Source organism: Aspergillus stella-maris (genome assembly GCF_047715825.1).
Source record: "Aspergillus stella-maris strain CBS 113639 unplaced genomic scaffold BDV14scaffold_6, whole genome shotgun sequence".
Lineage (NCBI taxonomy): Eukaryota > Fungi > Ascomycota > Eurotiomycetes > Eurotiales > Aspergillaceae > Aspergillus > Aspergillus stella-maris.
Window position 1 is genome coordinate 152,746 of NW_027396800.1, and position 18,731 is coordinate 171,476.

Below are 18,731 nucleotides of genomic sequence, written 5' to 3' on the forward strand. Positions count from 1 at the left end.
AAAGGGGAAAACATACTGCATTCGACCCAACTCCAGTATAGACATGTCTCTTGATACACGAGCTTGCTGATTTCTACCTAATGGCTTTAGTTGCGGGCGGACTGAGCGTTACCTTTGCCTTTCAACTTTGACAGCCTAGCTAGTACTATGGGCAAGATTAACTGCTATACTATTAAGTATGACCCATGGTTAAAGCATTAATCATAGCTTGCATATGGTCTGTTAATGTCTGGCAATACCAGATGCTTAGCTCCGTTCTTGATAACCTTTCGCCGACTCTGGTAGTGTCGAGGCAAATCCTCTAAGAATAGTACAGTGTTAAGGTGAACTACTGGTGACATTAAAGTGATCAATCGACTACTCTGCTTTGCCTGATTAATGTGTTGAGACTTGATCTTCACGTTAATAGGAGTATTATCCTTCTGAGCACTAGAACAAGAGCTGCATTTGATGAACTTTGATCAAATAACTAAGCTGCCATACCCAGGCAACTCCAACTAATGCTGCCAAACGAAAAAGAGAATGCGTATAGGACCGAAAACAAAAGAGAAGATACAAGAACAAACAAGAAGAAACAAGCAGAAAGAAGAAGAAAAGAGAAGATACAAGAACAAACAAGAACAAACAAGAACAAACAAGAAGAAACAAGCAGAAAGAAGAAGAAAAAAGAAGAAAAAAGAAGACTAATCACTGGTCACGAGAGCGTTGAATCTTCTCCTTAAGGCGATAGCTGTTCATTGCCAGGTTCAACAACCGCGTCTACTGGTTTACCTTTATTTTGTTCCCCGCGTACTCCGCTTCAGCAATGTTTAACTTAAAGCCCGCGATCTCGGCCTCCAGCTCTTCCATCTCTTGTTGATACTGTCTTCGGGCGTGGTCAGGATTAGCAACCAGAGCGGACTCGACAGGCGCCGCGTGATAGAAATTGGTGAAAGCGGCAGAAGCAGTCGTCATGGGCTTCGGGGCGGCTGTGGCCGGTGCAGGCGCGGAAGCACTCACTGCCACTGGCGCAGGAGCGGCCATGGTCTGAGCATATTGCGAGCTGTCCATGCCAATGCCTATGGCGTGCGATGCAGCCACCTTTGTGTCGCTCGTGGGCTCTGTCCGACATTGCTATTGGCCCGCTAGGATGCGAATCTCGGGCTGCTGAGAGTCGGTGATGAACGTCACTTTCACCTTCTTGACGGTATTCGTTTTGCCGTGAATGAAGAAAGCTTGCTGTTTTCTACCACCAGCTCCGGCAAGTGGACCGTCTATCCCATGATGACTTTCGAACCAGGTCTCGTCCGGCATGTTGTTGCGAGGTTGAGTGGCCATTTTTGGACGCTGTGAGGGGTCTCGGAGGAAAGAGGTTTTCAAGTGAATGGTGGCCTCAAAAAGAGTGCTCACCTTTGAACAAGTAAAGGAGAAACTCGAAGAGGAGAGTCGGGGTAAACTCGATCGTTATTGACGGCGGCCTCGAAAAGAGTGCTCGCCCTAGAATAACAGCGGAAGAAGAAGAAAAAGAAAAGTCGAAGTAAACGAGTTTACTTGTGAGTCGGCGGCCTCAAAACAGTGCTCGCCTTGAAAGAAGAGTCTGGTGACATGAATCTTGCGGAGTGGGCTGTAGCAAAAGCGTACTATCTTGTCGTTTCTGTCAGTATTCAGTATGAATGACCATGGCCGTGGGAGTTTTACTTGGTGGTGTTGAAGGTAGTTGTGTTGTGTTAGGTCAGAGAAAGATGAGAGAGAAGAGACGGATGGAATTCTTACAGGAATAAGCGAATTGTCATGTGAAGATTGTGTAGCTTGGACCATGGACTCAGACTCAATTAGGGACCCTCTATTTCATGAGTATCCCGCGACCTTGGTATTCTAGTTACATTGGGATTTATTAACGAGTGCCGTCTGGAATAGTTGAGGGAGGTCTCTGTATTCTGCTCGATACATAGAAGAAGATAGAAAATTGATCAGGTTCTTATACTAATACAGAAAACGAGAACCGCCAAAAGGACCAAATAACACAATTCGACCATAACGGTGCGCACACCTAGGTAGATACATACATCATGGCCAAATCTAGGTATTATGGTACATACGACGCAGCTCTAGTCTAAGACACATCGCCCACCACACCACCTTGTTGAGATTCGAGGCTTGTCCGTGTGGCTTTAGTTGCGACCAGACTGAGCGTTACCTTTGCTTTTGACGTTGACGGCCCAAGCAATACTGTGGGTGAGACCGATTGCTGCTGCTTCTGCTGTCCTCTCCGCAGCGGGAGGCACAGGGGCGTGAACTGTCGCGGCTTGCGCAGGTTGGCGTCATGGTAAGAATATCTATAGAATGCTGTCAGAGCCTCTCGTTCAAGCACGGTTCTGGGATCACTCCACGTCAAAGTATGGCCCATGGTCGAAGTATCAGTCAAGAGCTTGCGTAGAGTCTGTTCATGACTGGCACCACCAAACATTTTGCCCCCCTTTTTGATGGCGTTGGCGGAATCGTTCAAAGGTCTCAGGTCCGTTATCATAATTAGCACATCCTTTGCACGGCTGAGCGCAGCATTCAGATGCTGTTTCTTGCAAGTGACAATGTAAGTGGTTATCAGAAACTCCCCTGGAGTGACATGGAGACCAACACCATCAAGAAATACAACCAGACCATGATGGTTCTCTTGCTCGACCACACATCAGTTGAAAACAAAGCGATCCATGGTTGACGTTGGTCCGTTTGATGAAACTAGTGTGATTTCGACCTCCGCACCTGGCATGATCTCCGGGACCTCGTCCTCCTCTCCAGCGGCGGCCGCTTTGATTAGCATGTAGTACAACGCTAGATTTCCGCTCCCAACTAGACGAGTACCATGTAGTTGGCCAGAGTTGTATACCCTCTCGATCTGGGCGCGTTAGACATGTCGTTCACGCTTGGAAGCTTCGGTCATAAGGGTAACGAATTCGTGCACGTCAACGTAGTAGGCGCATTTCTTAAGCCATGGGAACATCGTGTTTCAGGAATCCTGACCCGGAACAACCTCATGGGAAAGCCAGAGTGTTGGAGGACAAGGCTAATTGTCGTTGGTCCGATCAATAAGATGATAATACCAGTACGCCTGGCGCTGGCCATTTTCGAGACCGATCTGCAATTTCTAGTATTGGGATAGAAGAGCACAATTAGTTCCTCCCAAACATGCAATTTATACGCTACCATCGTGTCCCAATCACCCAGTACCTGATACAACGCTCGGCCTTCTTTGAGAAGTGGTTGAACTCGGGGTCGGGACCGTTCTCGATACCGCATGTCAGGGCAGTTGTTTGCAGAGGGAAGGCTATCCAACCACCTTGCTCCTTTGGCTGGATATGGATAGCCGGTTGCTGCGAGCTGAGGCTAATGCGCATATCGACCTGAATGGCATTGTTGTTGTCGGCGAGGGTCAGCCAAGCGAGACGCTGTGCTGACGGTGATCGAGGAAAGAGCGGTGCATCTTTTCCTTGGGCTGTTCTATAGAAGGGCGTGTTTGGTTGCCTTGATGGCATTGGAGAAGGGACCATGGCCATGTTGACTGACGAGGCAAGGCAGGTCCGGTCCCTAGGTATGAGGTGGCTTGAAACAAGAAAAGTGTTGCTATTCAGAGAATCAAACCAAGACCTTCTTTCTCAGTGCACGTGGTCTGAATCTGCTCTTAAGCAAAATCCTCACTGTCCTTTTACACAATCTTCACTTGACAATTCACTAAGACTCTCTTCTCTCCTCATTCTTCTCTTACCCAACACAACCACCATCAATTCCAAGTAAGACTTCATCCCATCAACTCCGACCATGGTAATTCATACAGAATACTGTCTTTTTACTGTTTCGACCGTGTCCTTTGCTGTCGTTCCAGGGGGAGCCTCAATCAGTGAGGCTCCCCAAGGATCTCATTGCCAGACTCTCCTTCTCTTGTTCCTCTGCTCCTCTTCTTCCCCCTTCTCGGGCGAGCACTCTTTTTGAGGCCGCCAAATTTCGAGGACTCTCCATGTTCTACTTCTAAGACGCACATTTCACTTTGTCCTCGCACCTGCTCTACAGTAGTCAAAATGGCTGATCATGGATAATTCGCCCGCAACCCCGAAGCAACCAATGACACTTGGGTCGGCTGTTCGATATAACCATGGGCTGCTGGAGTTTCATTTCAAAGAATCAAGAACAGAGGTAAGATAATTGCCCGATTTGTATTATGTGGCATCGAATTCTAGCTGATGGTAGTTTACAGAATAAAGACCGACCATGTCCTCGAGAGACCACTCGCAAGGACTCGCATTGAGAGCCGCAGTGGAGGGACAAGCTTTTCAACCATCTCACGCTCTTCGTCGTATAGTTTTAAGGGGCCAGTCCACGTACTCTGCCCAAATCCCAAACTTCGGCCTCAGCTCGCCGAGCACGGCACCTCCACAACCAGTCTGCTGCACTTTCCCCGAATTCTCCACCTCACTCTTCAATGTTAAGTGTCTTGGGACGTAATTCGCAGATCAAAGTGAGCTTGTTTCGAGCCCGAACGCTTGTCTAGCATGGTTACATTTACATTGTTAAGGGACCTCGAAGTAAGCCTGCTCTTTCTCACAGAATAAGAGTATGCTTTGGATGTCGCAACACATACTGCAGTCAGTGAAGAAGTCTGGTGAGGAAGAGCTGGCCAGACATGCTTTGGGTCTCGAATTGCCACCATAGCGCATGGTAAATGTTGGATCCGAAACAGTTAGAGCAGCAAAACTTGGAACCCTAATGAACCTGAATGTGACACATATCTCGCCAATGACGGGGAGTACCCCAGACTTATGATGTTTCAAGGTCTTCTGGGGTCACGGGGAGGAGTTAGGGTGGGGAAATGTCGCTGATGATCTCGCTTCGAGTCCTCGCTTCGAGTCCACAGCCACATCGGTGCCTCGAAGCGAGATGTCCACCCAACCAGGTCACCACAGGGGAAGAGTAGCTCTGTTTACCTTGCCACTCTATCTAGTTACTCCATCTTTTGTCTTGACATTCTGGGGAATGCTCGCCTCGATACCATCGAACCGCAACTCCGCAATGGCATTTGATCTTAGGCCCATGATGGAAGAGGAAGATGTTGAGTATAAGGGCTGGCAGTCCGCTCGTCCTCTGCTGTCTGTTCTTAGCCTGAACTCAACAAGCTTTGTTTCATATTCAACTCTACACAATGGCACCTGCGTTAGAACTTCCCCAAGCGGTGGCTGAGAAGCTGCCGACTAAGGCTCTCTCCGCGCTCGGCAACGGACTTGCTAGTAATATCAAGCTCGAGAGCACAGAGACGCACCAGCGCGTGTTGAACGTCTTTCGCGCATTCATTGCTGATCTCTGTCAGCAGTATGGTGAGGGTCACGGTGGGTAAGTAGCAGAATCACTTCATACAGTCGCGACATCGCGCTAACAGATCATGTCCTAGATCGCCCATGGGCATGGCTGCCATTGGTATTGCTTTGTGGAAATACGTTATGAAGTACTCGCCGACGAATTGCAACTACTTTAACCGCGATCGCTTTGTTCTTTCTAACGGTATACCTTTTCTCTCCTTCACTTCCCACCGCGATTAAAACAAAACATGCTAACAGACTTCGTCCGCAACAGGCCACGCCTGCCTCTGGCAATATACCTTCCTCCACCTCGTCGGCGTCAAGAGCATGACCCTCGACCAGCTCAAATCCTACCACTCAGCAGATCCCCACTCGCTCTGCCCCGGACACCCCGAAATCGAGAATGAAGGCGTCGAAGTCACAACCGGCCCGCTCGGCCAGGGTGTCGCCAATGCCGTCGGTCTCGCTATGGCCACCAAGAACCTCGCTGCTACATACAACCAGCCTGGACATGAGGTCGTGAACAACATGACGTGGTGTATTGTCGGTGATGCCTGTCTTCAGGAGGGTGTTGGTCTTGAAGCCCTCTCACTTGCTGGTCATTGGAGACTCAACAACCTGTGTGTGATCTTTGACAACAACAATGTTACGTGCGATGGCACTGCAGATGTCGCCAACACGGAGGACATGAACATGAAAATGCGCGCTCAGGGATACAACGTTATTGATGTGCCAAATGGCGACTCGGACATTGCTGGTGAGTTTGATAGACTGTGGTCTGTATCGCAGATACTAATGTAAGAAGGAATCATCAACGCCCTCGTCGCAGCCCGCTCCAGCGACAAGCCCACCTTCATCAACATCGTCACCACAATTGGCTTCGGATCCGCCGTGGCCGGTACAGCAGACGCCCACGGTTCAGCCTTTGGAGTTGAAGAGGTCGCCAACATCAAGCGCTCTGTTGGCCTCAACCCCGAGCAACACCACTACATCCCGCAAGACGTCTACGATTTCTTCAGCGACATTCCTGCCCGCGGCAAGTCCCACGAGGCTAACTGGCAGGCCGTCGTTGCCAAGTACGAGCAAGAGCACCCTGACCTGGCAAAGGAATTCGCTCTCCGCGTCCAGGGCAAGATGCCTACCGACTGGACCAAGTGCATCCCAGCCAAGGAAGAGCACCCTACCTCGAACGTTGCCTCCCGCAAGTCAGCCTACGTTATTACGAACAATTTGGGCCAGAACGTCAACAACTTCCTGGTCGGTACTGCCGATCTGACCCCCTCCGTCAACGTCGCCTACAAGAACAAGGTCGACTTCCAATCTGTGAGTCCTCATCTGTCTACCCAAATAGATGTAATATACTAATATCACCAGCCTGACCTCCGCACATCTTGCGGCCTCAACGGCACCTACGCGGGCCGCTACATCCACTATGGTATCCGCGAGCACGCCATGTGCGCGATCTCGAACGGCCTGGCCGCCTTCAACAAGGGCACCTTCATCCCCATTACAAGTACATACCTCATGTTCCACCTCTACGCCGCGGCCGCAATCCGCATGGGCGCCCTTCAAGGCCTACAGCAGATCCACATCGCCACGCACGACAGCATCGGCGTCGGCGAGAACGGGCCCACGCATCAGCCCATCGCCGTGGCCGCGCTCTTCCGCGCTATGCCTAACATGCTCTTCTTCAGACCCTGCGACGCCGAGGAAGTTGCGGGCGCTTATATCGCTGCTATCGAGGCGAAGCATACACCCTCTACACTAGCTCTGTCGCGCCAGAGTCTCAAGCAGTTCCCTGAATTCTCGAAGCGCGAGGGCGTTCTCAAGGGCGCGTACGTCTTCACCGAAGCACAGGACTCCAAGGACGAGAACGACTTCGACATCACGCTTATCAGCGTGGGCTCGGAAATTGCATACGCCATGGAAACCCGCGATATCCTCGCTAGCGAGTATAACCTCCGCGCCCGCGTCGTCTCCTTCCCCTGCCACCGGCTCTTCGAGCAGCAGAGCCGCGAGTACAAGCAATCCGTCCTTAGGCCGGCGGCTGGAAAGCCCACCGTTGTGATCGAGGCATACCCGTCATTCGGATGGGAAAGGTATGCCGACGCAGGCGTCACCATGAACAGATTCGGAAAGGCCCTACCTGCAAAGGACTGCTATGAGTACTACGGCTTTAAGCCTAGTAAGATCGCGGGACAGTGTAAGGACCTTGTTGAGGAGGTCAAGGCTAACGGCATTGGGTCATTGAGAGGCGACTTCCGCGAATTCAATGCGCCGTTGACGATTGGGGAGCATCAGTAGATATGGTTGCATTAGATCAGAAGCTTGGTTATGAGTGTATGTTTATGAATTTGAGATCTTGTTACGAATTCTAGAGTGTTCTCCAACATCCAACACCATTAAATTCCCGAATCCAGTCCCTCGCCACCAATGGCCAGTATTCAGCAAGGTCACCATAGTATGTAGATAGTCTAGTTTCATAGATAGTAGTACTACCGAGACTGAAATCAGTCTCCGAAGGTCAAAAGACACCTGTCTCCCAGCCCGACTGTCAGATCACAATGAACTACTTTGTACGTACCATAGCTCACGGAACAAACCGGACTAGGACTTAAGCACCCACACGTTGGCATGCTTCTGCACCAATGCAAGGTTCTTACGCTGCATTGATCCTCTTCCGCCACCTGCCCGAACCTAGGTAGCTGCCTTCATTGCTCGGTCATCGTCTCCGGATTCTAGAGTGAGTTCATCCAATAATACTTAAATCATTTAGAATGGGTAAGGTACCTAGCTTACCTCCTAGGTCCTATCCTCAGCACTGCCGGGAGCGGTAACAACTCTTTAAACTAATAAGCCAGGACCTACAATGTGAGCGAGGCACCGATTTCCCAAGTTCCGGTAGTTTATTTTCGGTGTCATCGTCGTTAGGACTACGTACGTACAGGCAGTTGCTGTTTGAGAGGAAGTAGTGTCTTCAATGCGATGCGTATCCTTCATGATTCGTATAACTAACATAAGCTACGTACTTCATAACCTTCAACCTACTCTCCAGGTTCCGAAAATATATACATAATCCACAACCTTCACAATTCGACTCCAACCGAGCCGTTACGGTAGGCAGGCAGGTACGGGCACTTAAGCACTTCCCGGCTCAGCCTTCCTCCTAACCAAAAAGTGCATAGACGCATACGTAACAACACCAAGCGCACACATTCCCGAAATGACCCCAAAGCCCATAAGATACTTCGGCTGATCATCCTCCGGAAAGAGATATGCACCGTAGATCTGGGCGAGGTTGCCAAAGGCATTAACCAGAGCCAGCGCAACCGCCCGCACCTCAGGCTCCATGTAGAAGAATGTTGATGACGCGAAGGAGAGCGAGGCCGCGTTGGAGGACCACAGTCCGGCTGCCATGAGGACGAGCAGGACGTACCGCGCTGTGAAGTTGTAGACGGCGCAGACGATGATGGATGTTATCATTGAGAAGGCGAGCCAGCAGGAGATGATGATGCCCCGGTAATTGAGGAGTTTGTCGGCGAAGAAGCTGGTTGCGACGGTGCAGACGAAGGCGACGGCGTAGATGGGGACCTATATTGAGAAATATCGGTTAGGGACTTGGTCTATTGTGTGTCTTTATGAAGGAAGGGAGTCTTACAGTCATGTACTGTGCCTCGACGGTATCAGTGTAGCCGAGGCCAGCAACGAGAGTAGGGTAGAAGTAGGACAGTGTCGACGAGCCAACGATGACCTAATGAAAAAATCAGTATATCATATGGCAAGTGTGAGAAGGAGATACCCACCATATACCCAATAGTAAATCCCCAAGTCCTCCAGTCCCGAGCAGCCATCCAAAGCGACTTCAAATGTCCAATCTTCTCATCAGCATTCCTAGCAGGACCGCTGTTCTCCTTCAACCTCGCAACAGCAATCGCTCTCTCCCGCTCACTCAATCTCTTCGACGTAGCAGGGAAGTCAAGGAGGAGGAACGCCGAGATAAGAGCCCACCCAACGGTAGCAGCACCCTCAACGATAAACAGCCAGCGCCATCCACGAAGACCGTGGGCACCTTCGAGCCCTCCTGTAATAGCACCTGCAATGAGACCACCAAAGGCTCCGGAGAGGATAGCGGCTGACATGAAGACGGCGAAACGCTTGGACTGTTCAGTGCGCTTGTACCAGGATGAGATGATGAGGAGGATACCCGGGGCGAAACCGGCTTCCATTATTCCAACAAAGATGCGGAGGACGATGAGATGGTGGTAGGTCTTGACGACGGACATGATGCAGGTGAGGACGCCCCAAAGGGTCATTATGGCGGGGAGGTATAGTGATGGGCGTGATCGGACTAGGATCATGTTTGATGGGGGCTCAAAGACGACGTATCCGACTGGTGTTGTTAGCTATCTCTGCTCGTCATGCTGTTGAGGTTGGGGACAGGGTCGACCTACCGAAGAAGACGACGAGGATGATACTGTATTGAGAAGAGGTAAGACTGAGATCATCGCCCATGCCTGCAATCTTTGCATTTCCGATGCTAGATGGTAGGTCATGGTCAGCTTCGACCACTTCAAGGCCTCACTTCTGGCTACTGAAGCCACGTTGTGGAAAAGTACTCACTTGGTCCGGTCCATGTACGACAGCAAGTACATGATCCATATATTCGGCAGCAGAAAGAAGTCAATCTTTCGAACGAGCTTCTTCTCCTCCTCTTCAGTCCAAAAGATGTCCTGGCTGTCCTCGACATGGTTCGTCACTTTATCCCCATACGCTTCAATCTCCTTCTGGTCGACGGCATCCAGGCTAGTTCGTGACATATTGTTCTGCTTGGGAAAGGAGAAAGAAAGAGTATAGGATGAGTGCGGTGACTGTTACAACATGAGCATCCCCCAGACTTATACCCTAACTACACCGCAGGGTCTCTCAATCCGGTGTCTCAGCGGAATCCCCCACGGGGTGTGACCCCATGGAGTCCGGGTTACTGGCCAAAGCTCTTTGTGGCGATTCGGCCAATGAAAATTCCCACAAGCGAGCTTGAGCTGGGGTATTCGAGTCATGGGAAAGCCAATAGAGACACGAAACGATAGTGGCAATCCATCTACTGCGCTGGTAGCGAATCAGGGGTGATGATGTGGCTTGGCCTCGATGCGAGAAGTGTCAGATAGTGGGTCAGGGCTCGCTTCGAACAGTCCGAAGGATCCTGATCCTCGGTTCAAGTCAAGGAAACGATGCGTTGACAATGGCGGCACAGGATTCCCACCGTCCATGGTCCACTCAACGATGATGGGTGCATCCCCGCGACATCGGAAGGCTTGGCTGGGGATAGAGCCATGACGGACTTAAAAAAGGCATTTCCCCGGCCTCAACGTTTGCCCACTTTAATCCTTCAAAAATCAAGATCACAGACTAATAAATCCTCAAAATGTCTTCCACTGAAACCACCAACGGCAACGGCGCCGCCCCGACCTTCCTCAACACACTACCAGGTCCAGACCACGACTGGCGCATCACACTAAAGGGCAAAGTCATCGCCATCACCGGTGCCAACCGAGGTATCGGTTTGGCCATCGCAGAGGTCTGTATCGCCAACGAGGTCGAAGCCGTCGTCAGTCTCGACCTGTTCGAGCCGGGCGAGGAGTTCGCCGCCATTTCAAAGGCCAATCCTAAGCGTCTGAGCTACATCAACTGCGACGTCACATCTGAAGAGAGCGTTAACAAGGCCATCGACTCAATCATCGCCACACACGGCAGCATCCACGGTCTCGTCGCAAATGCCGGAATGACCAAGCACCAGCCCGCGCTGGACTTTAGCCGCGCGCAGATCGAACAGCTCTTCAACCTTAATGTGTTCGGTGCTTACTTCTGCGCCACAACTGTTGCGCGCAAATTCATTGAATTGGGGATCAAGGGGTCCATTGTCTTTACTGCTTCCATGACGTCTTATCGGCCGAACCGTGCGGCTCCTTCGGCGCCCTATGGCGCTACCAAGGGTGCTGTGAGGAACATGACACATACGCTTGCCATGGAATGGGCCCAACATGGTATTCGCGTCAACTCGATCTCTCCTGGTTTCATCAAGACTGCCATGACCTACTTCGTGGACCAAGCACCAGACTGGAACCTCAAGATGCAGTACTACGGCGGTATGCCGAGATTGGCTGAGCCTAAGGAACTTGGTGGAGCATATGTATACCTGCTCTCGGATGGCGCTTCATATACGACTGGTATTGATATCCCGGTTGCTGGAATCGTCGGAGCGTGGTAATATGAGTGACGGGTCGGGTTTTATAGATGATACAATAACGGCTTCTTTTGTACATGCTTAGTCCATAGAATTGACGAACTTTGAATGATCCCATCTACTGCTTTTAGTATTGCTCGCTCCTACCAGATGCATTGACTTGGATGAACTTACTTTATTGTCTTTATCTCTAGTCTATGACCCAGCTCCTCCCTGCCACACCTTTTGTAATTGCGCAACAAGACTCCTAGCGGGGAATTTACTAATTCTAAGGTTCTTCTCCAATGTGTGGAGCAGTTCGACCCGCATCTCGGGCGACTGGACAAATTGACCAACTGGATTTCGTGAGCAGAATGTTCACCAGAAGACATGGAATACTTACCTCCAAACAAAGCCTGTACATTTACAAAAGCCATGGCAAATTCATGCTCCTGACAAGCATCGGCGATCCCACAAACCATCTGGACACTTTCATCAAGCTGCTTCTGGCGCAGGCAGTATTCATTAAGTCCACCCATACTTGGTTGATTCAACAGCACCAAGGCTTTTGCAAAGTGGTACATCTGCATAGCACCTGCGTGATTATGTGGGTGAAGCCAAACGGGCGGGAAAGTCGTCTTTGGGCTAGGCGCTTGCGGATCGGACGACCCATTCCAACTCAAAGGATTGGGTGTGGCTGAAGAGACCTGCATCTCACCCAATGCTTGTACGCTCCCGGAATCCATGGCGACAGTCACCGGTTGGAAGGAAGGGGGGAGCATGCGATACCAATCTTCCAGGGTCTGAAGTAGCCGATCACCATGCTCGATCTTGAGCCGCGGATCTTGGTTGGGCAGCGTCTTGTCTGAAGCAGCAAATTCTACGCACTTGGCGCAGATGTATATTATTCTTGATGCAAGCTCATCTGAATTTAGTTGCTCGAGCTTCTTGCGGGCACGCCATATTGTGAGGGTGGGTCGTCCGGTTTGAAAAGCTGCCCAGATATCCTGCCGAACCCATGCCCACCATACGGCCCGCCTCAACCCATCGGCAGATTCGCCGTCATTATCCTGAGACCGCTGTATCCAAAAAGACCCTCGGAGATGCCGTTCCCAGTCGCCGCTGGTCGAAGCTCTGTCGGCGTCAAACATTTCATACGTGCTTATCATGATAGAGGTTGCCAATATCTCACGGGAATCGGCGTAAGAAGGATACAGTAGCGTCTGCGATAGATATTGAAGCGTTTCATAGTAATAATGGGTTGCCATATGTGCTGGAACAGGACCTGGCTCTGACGTTGGGCCAACCGGTGCTCCGGCTATTGAGGCCGGGCTAATCCCATTCGGGACCGCAGGATCGATTGGTACATCTCCTGGTGCATGTATGGCACCGAGGGACATGTGCTTGGCCCCGACCGCAAGTATCGATTTTAGAAGTCCCGTGTTTCGCAGTCCGAGATGGGGCACAACATTCGTAAAATGTCGCTCGGGGTCAAACAAGTCTAGGATTGGCCCAACAACTTCGGTATAGTATCGAAGAAACATGAGGTCAACAGCTGACAACTGTATTCTTTCCGTCGTATTCCAAGGCTCGGATATCTGGTGGTAATCCAGCAAAGGAACTCCAATCCCGTTGTGATCAGCATGTTGAGGATCAAGCCGGCGCTGCTCGGTAAGCCGTTTGGCCTGGTCATGGGGTGTCTCGGAGCGTTCGGGGGCTGGTGAGGGCCTGCGGGAAAGACTAATCCCTGGGAAATCCCACCGCGCGATGGCATCCTGTGCCAGCAGGTCATACCAATCAAAGGGTGAGATGTTGAGCAGCGATATCTGGCTTAGAGCGAGTGGAGACGCCGAGAAGGCCGGATCAAGGCTGGGCGGTGCTGGCTCACTACTTTTGTCCGGGCAACTATCTTGCGGTGTCTCAATGGGATCGTTCATATGGAGTGGCACGGAGGCCTCGGTAACTGGCAAATATGGCGCTGCATCAAGGCTTGCTTTTTCCTGGGCGATGCTTGCTTCGCTGATGCTTTTTTCCCTCTGATGCGTCTGCTCCTTCTTGCCCTGGCCATATCGACAAATTCGGCCCGCTTTCGTGCAGCGCGTACATTCGGGCTTAGTATCGTCGCACTTGACGCGTCTTTCTCTGCAGGTGAGGCTGTCGTACTGTAAGCAAGGTGTTTCCCGGTTTGGCAGGGATTTCTCAGTAGATGCAGTGCTCACTCACCATCCTGTCGTAGTCCTCAGGCCCCGGCCGCGAGATGGCCTGATGCGGGGACGCTGAGACTTCGGAGCGGTGTCTTTGGTGGTGCTTGGGGTAGTCATAGCCATGTCCATCGAGGCGACTCTAGTCTGGGGATCGTCTCGAGGGCGCTCGCCTGTTAAATAATCCCTTCGCGGACCCCGCTTGCACATGGCCCACATAAAAGCTTGGGCTCGCTAACTTTATGCGGAGATTGTGGAGAGCGTCGGATTGCCGGTTCTCCATGCAAGGACACCGAACAGAAGAACGCTCCATGGTTGAAGGCTTGCTGGCTCGAAATTGAGCTCATCGTGGTTGATTTTGGCGACTTGAGAGAGTTGAGAAGATCGAGAGTGATTCGTGGTGGGAGGCGAGATTCGATCACATGACATCCCCAGACGGAAAGTCGCGAACAGCTGCCGTCCCGTAACTCGGCCCCCGTGTCTACCCCAACTTCACCAAGAAGTCATCCTGAACTTTCCTTTAAACGCATCTTGGCGTTATATGACATTCATGTTGACAGCACTAATAGAAGTTCCCCAACAAGCTGCGTCTGTCCGCATACCCAGGGTCCAGAACGAGCTGCGCCAAGCGCTAAGCACAAGACCGTTCAAGATTATGCATGTCTCAATGCCGATCAGTACGTGCATTCCTCGTTTAGGGGACTATAAAGATGCTTGGCTGGGACTGTTTCGGCCGATTCATTGCGGACTCCGGACATCTCAGCCCGGCTGAAGTAACTTTGAAGGATTTTAGTAGTGGTATCTACCTAAGTCATCTAGTCCGCGGTCCAAAGTCCCTGGTATTCTATGACCTAACATCATTTCTCTAGTTGACTATGAAAGGACTCAAGGGTGATGGTCCGTTATGGACCATGTTTTAGCTCTCTGAACTCAAGCACTCGCCGTACGCCGAGTAAGTCTTGCATTATCACGTTCGGAGCCAGGTAGCTTCAAGCTATGGTACAAGCTTAGCCCACTTGAAATTCTGGACCAAGTCCTTTGTATCGAGCACGCTAATTGTCTATCCTACCAACCACCCTGCATTGGGAAAAACCCTTGGTAGTAATCCATCTTCCCCAATTCCACCCCCTGACTCCTCAAAATCGCATAAATCGTCACAAGATGAAAATAAATATTCGGCAAAACAATAACAGACGCATACGCAGCCCCACTCATATCAACCACCGGCGCCGCAGGACCGCGAGGCGTAGGCTTAAGAGTCACCCCCTGCTCGTTCACAACACCCTTATCCAGCGAGTTAAGAATATCCTGCGCTTTCTGAATCCGCTCATATATCTCAGTCCAAGACGCCGGCGCAACGCCAGCAAAGAGTGTGGTTGGTTCGCGGGCGCTTAGCCGTGCAGCGAGATACTCCGTGAACTGCGTAAGGCAGCGGATTTGATCGGGAAGGGCGTACATTGTTTCGTGGAGGCGGGATGAAAGGAGGGACTGCGGGTTTGGATGCGACGATTCGGCTTTTTGGAGGATGTGGCGGAGGGTTGAGAGGATTGCAAGGGCGGGCTGTATGGTTGTGTCGTGGGTTGTTGGGGGGGTTGTAGTTGGGGCTGGGGTTGGGATGCTCATTTTGGTGGTTGTTTGTTTGGATCGTATACCTAGTTGATGACTGTTTATGATGTTGTTTTGATGAATTTATGGCTTGTGTGAGGATATGATGTTTGGCGATTGACTCATATGTAGGTTCGTTTGTGTACCGCCGCGGTGGGTCGGCCCCCAAGCGTGTAAGTCATGGGAACTACCTACCTAGGTAGGGGGCTGGGAGGGGCCGCCCCGATTTCCTCCGTGAGGCTCACCGGGCGAGGTTCCGTCAGGTCGGCTGTACAACGTTCCACAGAGTAGGTATACTGTGCTTGCGATATCTCTACGTCAAGAAAGCCAACGGATCTAGAAACTGATTATTGACTGCCCCTCGCTGTCAGAGACCTTCGTCCATCATGTCAACGAATCCATAACCTTAACATCCAGCACTTTCCTAACAACCCCCGCAACCTCGATTCCAACCCGAAAACCCAGATCAACAAACTGTCGTAATGAATCCCCGACGACGACAACAGCCCCAGCTTGAAGCCCGACGCGGATACCAAGGGTATCTTTCACGTGCCCGCAGTTCTCACCTTGGACCACAAGCATTTCAACCTTCGGGAGGTGATTGATCATGGATAGTATACACCCGTATAACTTGGCGTTGAGGGTGACCAGGTTCTGGTTTCCTTCAGCATATGCTTGGTGATCAGGGTTTGAGTTGCTGTTGTCATTGTCTTTGTCCTTGTTGAGCTGTGAAGGGTCGGTGTACTCTTCCAACCAAGCATCTGTCAAACATAGCGTAGCTAAAGACGGAAGAGCCCAACATTGTTTCCCACTGCAGAGAGTCTTGAGCGAGAAACTAGGGACCGAAAGAGAGCGCAGGTTCTCAAGCCGATTTATAATAGCGCCGGTCAGATGCAGATCCACGTTATCAGACCATGTCCCGTCCTCTTCAAAATCGACCTGAAGAGTCCGGAGTGACCTTGCCACGGGTTTCAATACGTCACTTAGATCCATCGCATGACCGCTGACGTGATGGAGGGTATATCGCGATGGCATAGAGAGCTTGAGGGACTCAAGGCTACGCGGGAGCTGAAGGCATGCTTGGAGCCAAGACAGTGGGAAGGCGTGCCAGTGGAAATTAAGCGTGCGCAGATTCGTGAACTTGGTTTTGGCTGCATATGGCGGGCTAGGAGGCTGGCCGGTGTTAAAGGAGGAGTAGGGCTGTGGTCGGGCTCCTGGTGACCGGCGGATGATCTCGATGCGTTCAAGTGATGAGGTAGACATAATGGAGTATATCATCGACATAATCTCCACAAAGTCGTCTTCAGTTTCCTTCCTGTCATCATAGTGGAGTTTGAGGTAGACTTTCTGCGGTGTTAAAAAGCATACGGCGGTTGTCGGGGAAGGTCAGACATACAGGATTTCAAGGACTGGATCATCCGGCCTGAGACTATCTTCTGCAGCATCGGGAGCAAGAACGAGCAATCGTCTTCAGCCTGATGCACTGGCTGGAGATGCAGCTCTCTTAGATTTGAGAGTCTCTCGCTGTCAAAAGTGAGCTCTAGTTCCTCTGGCTTCATACAGAAGATGTCCCCCATCAGCCAGTAAGATCTAACATCTTCACATATCCCCGGGTCAGCCATTACAGCTCGAGCGAACTTTACCAAACCCTTTTTACCGCGTATTCTGACGGACGAGTACAGCGGCTTCCTCATGAGGCTATACAAGAACTTTGACGTCCGCAACAGAGCAAACCTCTCCCTCTGATCTAGATCAATAAGTATAAGATCCAAAAGCTCCTGCGGCAACCTGCCAAACGGAAACTGGCTGGGAAGGACATTTCCAAGGTCCGCCGGTCGAAAGCGAAGCTGATGCCCATTAGTCGGGGCATTAATACTTATCGGTTGAGGGACGCCAATTTTGCCATGTACCCCCAACTCCTCACAAACCTCCAGCTCAAAAACGACAAGCAATCTATTCTCGTAAGTTGAGCTCGTATGAGAATTGGGGTATACTCACCTTTTCCCTTTGATGTACGCCAGGTAGCACATTATCAGGCGGCAGATGCACCCTTTGACCAGCTTCTCGTCATGCACGAGGTGGTGTACCGTTGTGCCCAGCATGGCGTGGATGTAGTGCGTGCCGTCCCCGAGGACAATGCGCCATCTTTGATGTTGTGACTCGTGAGGCAGAGGTTTAAATTGATAGCATTGCAGTATTGGCGGGGGAGCTAGCTCGAAGGGGTTTTCGGGGTAGTTGGCTATTCGCCTGGATTATGACGTTAGTGGATGCTGAATCCGAATTAGGGGAGGGGAGCGACTCTACTGCGCCGGCGGACAGGATAGATTTTGAGGCCATGGTACTTGCCAGGATGGAAGGTCAGGCTGACGCTACGTCTGTGCGGGGTGCCAAGTTCGTTAGGCAAGGGATTCCGCTAGGCTGAAGGATGCTAGGGAAAATATGCTAGTACGTCTCGAGGCGTGTTACGAATTACAGTAAACAATCTTCGTAATGGAAGCAGTCAATCCAAGTTTTATTCACTAATGCTCTAGCTATATCCTAAGGGCCTAGCAAAAGGCTTAGGAAGCTCAAATCAGAGCAATCATCGCGAAACCCCAGATCTCGTTCCAACTTCCACCTAGTTCCGTATAAATCGCTTAGATCATCAGACGCTCGACCTGGATCTTGATGGCACGGATCTGAGGAGTGAGGTCACTGGCCTCGTTGGTGGTGATGCTGGTCGCAATAACGGGGCGAGAGACACCGGTGGCACGGCCGAGAGCCAGCTTGCTGGGGACGTAGACGTAAGGGACGTTCTTGTCCTCACAGAGGAGAGGAAGGTGGAGAATGATGGGGAGGGGGGTAGTGTCGGCAGCGAGAATCACGAGCTCGGAGGTACCGCGGTTGAGGGTCTTGGTGGTTTCTGTGAGATGTCAGTTAGGCTCTGCGATCGGGATGCAAAGTGTACGAACCGTTGGCACCCTTCTTGATCTGGCGGTAGTGGGTGGCGCTCTGAACGAGGTCAAGGAGCTGCTGCGAGAGAGCCTCGTCGGCGATGGGCCAGGCTGCGCAAAATCAAGTCAGTTTGCGGTCTTGAGAAATCGCACAAGTGCTGGGATAACATACCGGCGTTGGAGTCTTCGGCCATTTTGAGTACTTGGATGGAGAATTTGGCTCACGACTGCGGATCACGGCCGTTGAAATCTGAAGGTGTTTCGGGGTGAGGGTTGAGTGAGGATGAAGGTGAAAACGGCGGAGCTCAATTCCTGTTCTTTTTTTTCTGATCGGCGCTAGTCTGTATCGGGATTTTGAAGCACGTGATGTATGCCTGGGGCAGCTACTTACCCAAGAGAGTAGCCCTAACTCTGCATCGTACTTCTTATAGCTGGGGTTACTCCAGTATTG

The 18,731-nt window shown here is 51.2% G+C and overlaps 8 protein-coding genes across 8 annotated transcripts; 2 read left to right on the forward strand and 6 right to left on the reverse strand.

Annotated features, from left to right (window-relative positions):
* Positions 1-759: 759 nt before the first annotated feature.
* BDV14DRAFT_196338 (uncharacterized protein) lies at positions 760-1,317 on the reverse strand (the record flags this gene model as incomplete). Its single annotated transcript, XM_073772418.1, has 2 exons — positions 760-1,113; positions 1,177-1,317. The coding sequence occupies 2 exons, from the start codon at positions 1,315-1,317 to the stop codon at positions 760-762; spliced, it is 495 nt and encodes a 164-aa protein (XP_073631983.1).
* Positions 1,318-5,167: 3,850 nt separating this feature from the next.
* BDV14DRAFT_210898 (transketolase family protein) lies at positions 5,168-7,652 on the forward strand (the record flags this gene model as incomplete). Its single annotated transcript, XM_073775990.1, has 5 exons — positions 5,168-5,355; positions 5,414-5,523; positions 5,596-6,078; positions 6,127-6,644; positions 6,696-7,652. The coding sequence occupies 5 exons, from the start codon at positions 5,168-5,170 to the stop codon at positions 7,623-7,625; spliced, it is 2,229 nt and encodes a 742-aa protein (XP_073631984.1). The 3' UTR covers positions 7,626-7,652.
* An 807-nt stretch (positions 7,653-8,459) lies between these two features.
* BDV14DRAFT_210900 (major facilitator superfamily domain-containing protein) lies at positions 8,460-10,138 on the reverse strand (the record flags this gene model as incomplete). Its single annotated transcript, XM_073775991.1, has 5 exons — positions 8,460-8,912; positions 8,980-9,072; positions 9,125-9,711; positions 9,773-9,858; positions 9,942-10,138. 5 exons carry the CDS (start codon positions 10,136-10,138, stop codon positions 8,460-8,462), a joined length of 1,416 nt encoding a protein of 471 aa, XP_073631985.1.
* A 91-nt stretch (positions 10,139-10,229) lies between these two features.
* Positions 10,230-11,586, forward strand: BDV14DRAFT_210901 (uncharacterized protein; the record flags this gene model as incomplete). Its single annotated transcript, XM_073775992.1, has 1 exon — positions 10,230-11,586. Exon 1 carries the CDS (start codon positions 10,744-10,746, stop codon positions 11,584-11,586), a length of 843 nt encoding a protein of 280 aa, XP_073631986.1. The 5' UTR covers positions 10,230-10,743.
* Positions 11,587-11,757: 171 nt separating this feature from the next.
* On the reverse strand, positions 11,758-13,874 carry BDV14DRAFT_196343 (Zn(II)2Cys6 transcription factor; the record flags this gene model as incomplete). Its single annotated transcript, XM_073772419.1, has 3 exons — positions 11,758-11,897; positions 11,945-13,695; positions 13,765-13,874. 3 exons carry the CDS (start codon positions 13,872-13,874, stop codon positions 11,758-11,760), a joined length of 2,001 nt encoding a protein of 666 aa, XP_073631987.1.
* Positions 13,875-14,605: 731 nt separating this feature from the next.
* On the reverse strand, positions 14,606-15,565 carry BDV14DRAFT_166146 (DUF1993 domain-containing protein). Its single transcript, XM_073767434.1, has one exon. The coding sequence runs from the start codon at positions 15,363-15,365 to the stop codon at positions 14,808-14,810; it is 558 nt and encodes a 185-aa protein (XP_073631988.1). The 5' UTR covers positions 15,366-15,565; the 3' UTR covers positions 14,606-14,807.
* Positions 15,566-15,589: 24 nt separating this feature from the next.
* BDV14DRAFT_166147 (uncharacterized protein) lies at positions 15,590-17,300 on the reverse strand (the record flags this gene model as incomplete). The annotated part of the gene is made up of 1 exon (XM_073767435.1): positions 15,590-17,300. A coding segment is annotated over one exon (963 nt), but the record flags the coding sequence as incomplete, so codon positions are not given.
* Positions 17,301-17,838: 538 nt separating this feature from the next.
* On the reverse strand, positions 17,839-18,606 carry BDV14DRAFT_166150 (50S ribosomal protein L30e-like protein; the record flags this gene model as incomplete). Its single annotated transcript, XM_073767436.1, has 3 exons — positions 18,453-18,606; positions 18,299-18,391; positions 17,839-18,249 (listed from the first exon to the last, which is right to left on the reverse strand). Coding segments are annotated over exons 1-3 (376 nt in total), but the record flags the coding sequence as incomplete, so codon positions are not given.
* Positions 18,607-18,731: the final 125 nt, after the last annotated feature.